This window comes from Ailuropoda melanoleuca, chromosome 6, assembly GCF_002007445.2.
Source record: "Ailuropoda melanoleuca isolate Jingjing chromosome 6, ASM200744v2, whole genome shotgun sequence".
NCBI lineage: Eukaryota > Metazoa > Chordata > Mammalia > Carnivora > Ursidae > Ailuropoda > Ailuropoda melanoleuca.
Genome location: NC_048223.1, coordinates 15,670,475 through 15,671,817, shown reverse-complemented (window position 1 = coordinate 15,671,817; position 1,343 = coordinate 15,670,475). Strand labels below are relative to the sequence as shown.

The 1,343-nt window shown below is 44.2% G+C and overlaps 1 protein-coding gene across 1 annotated transcript in view; it reads left to right on the top strand.

The window, feature by feature from the left end:
- The first annotated feature begins 485 nt into the window (after window positions 1-485).
- Window positions 486-1,343, top strand: part of ACP3 (acid phosphatase 3) — a 45,470-nt gene continuing 44,612 nt past the window's right edge. The window contains exon 1 of the mRNA XM_002926252.4: window positions 486-715. Coding sequence (XP_002926298.2) covers window positions 599-715 — 117 coding nt within the window. The 5' untranslated portion in view covers window positions 486-598. The remainder of the gene's footprint in view (window positions 716-1,343) is intronic.

Genomic DNA, 1,343 nt, shown 5'->3' with positions numbered 1-1,343 from the left:
TCAAAAAAAAAAAAAAAAAAAAAACCCAANAACCCAAAACAAAAATAAAAACACCTCTCTAGGCTACATGAGAGTTTTACAATAGGGAGCCAAGTTTGGCCTGGGGAATAGACTCAAAATACACCAGTACCCGCAGTTCCTTCCATATTTCTGTGCCTATATTTCTGGATTCCCAAAAGGTTAGGAATCACTGGCCTAAGGTTTCCAAAGTCGAGGTAGATCCTTTCCCAAGTGACAACCACAAAGCAAACACTGTATCACACCCCACCCCATCTAAAGAAAAGAGAATGGTAAACTTAAAAAAAAAAAAAAGTTTCCTAACATGCTCTGTGACCTTGAGCAACAGCTTTCTCCTCTCTGGGCCTCAGTGTTCTACCTTAAATCCAGAAGACTGTGATCTCTCACACCCAGCCCTCAAATTATCTGACCTAACACTTGCCAAGCCCCGCCCCAAACTACCTGGTGATCTGTTTCTGAGTCTGGCTCCTCCCAGTGACTCCTTCCCTTTCAATCCCTTTGTTAAATAGCTTCCCCCCTCTAATGGCTTTGCTCTGGAAACAGCACCTCCGAACTCCTGCTGGAGACAGCACTCCCCAGCATGAGGGCTGCCCTGCTCCCCGTGGCCAGGGCAGCAAGACTTTGCCTTTGCTTCTTGCTTCTGCTCTCCTGGGTAGACCGAGGTGCGGTAGCTAAGGAACTGAAGTTTGTGACACTGGTGAGTAGACTTTTCTCATTGTTTTTCCCTTAAAACTGTTACGAGCAGGGTCTGATGCCCAAAGTGTCAGGTTTCACTTTACCCCCTACTGTTGTTTCCCAGAGACCAAACTCAGAAAGTGAATAATCAAGTTTCGCAAGTTCCTTCTAACGAATACTTAACATGTCCTGACAAAAAGTGTTTGCTTTGGTTTTTTGTGCCTTTGCCGCTATTAATTTATTCACTTACTTCACGGCTGAGCTGAGTGCATGTTGCTTTTGACAGCCACACGGCGCTGTGGGGGAAGCCTCAGCTGGCCACGTTAGCACCGGGAGCTAACCAGGCTGCATTCAGTGTAATGCAGGGTTCAGTGTAATGATTACTTGTTCGCAAACTAAGAAACAGTCATCTTCTGCGTTAAGTAGCCCCTTCCCCTTTTCTTCATCAGGAAATTGGAAACTATATTTGTAAACAGTCTTTGAAGCATAAAAGTGAAATTAAATTTGAGATTTCGAGGAAGACTTCCTGATATGTAGATTTGGCTGATCATTAAAATAATGTTTTTCTCCACCCCGTGTACGTGTGACAAGTTATGGGAAAAGAGGGATGGCTGATGCGTGAGGTTAAGGAAAGAAAATATACTGTTGAC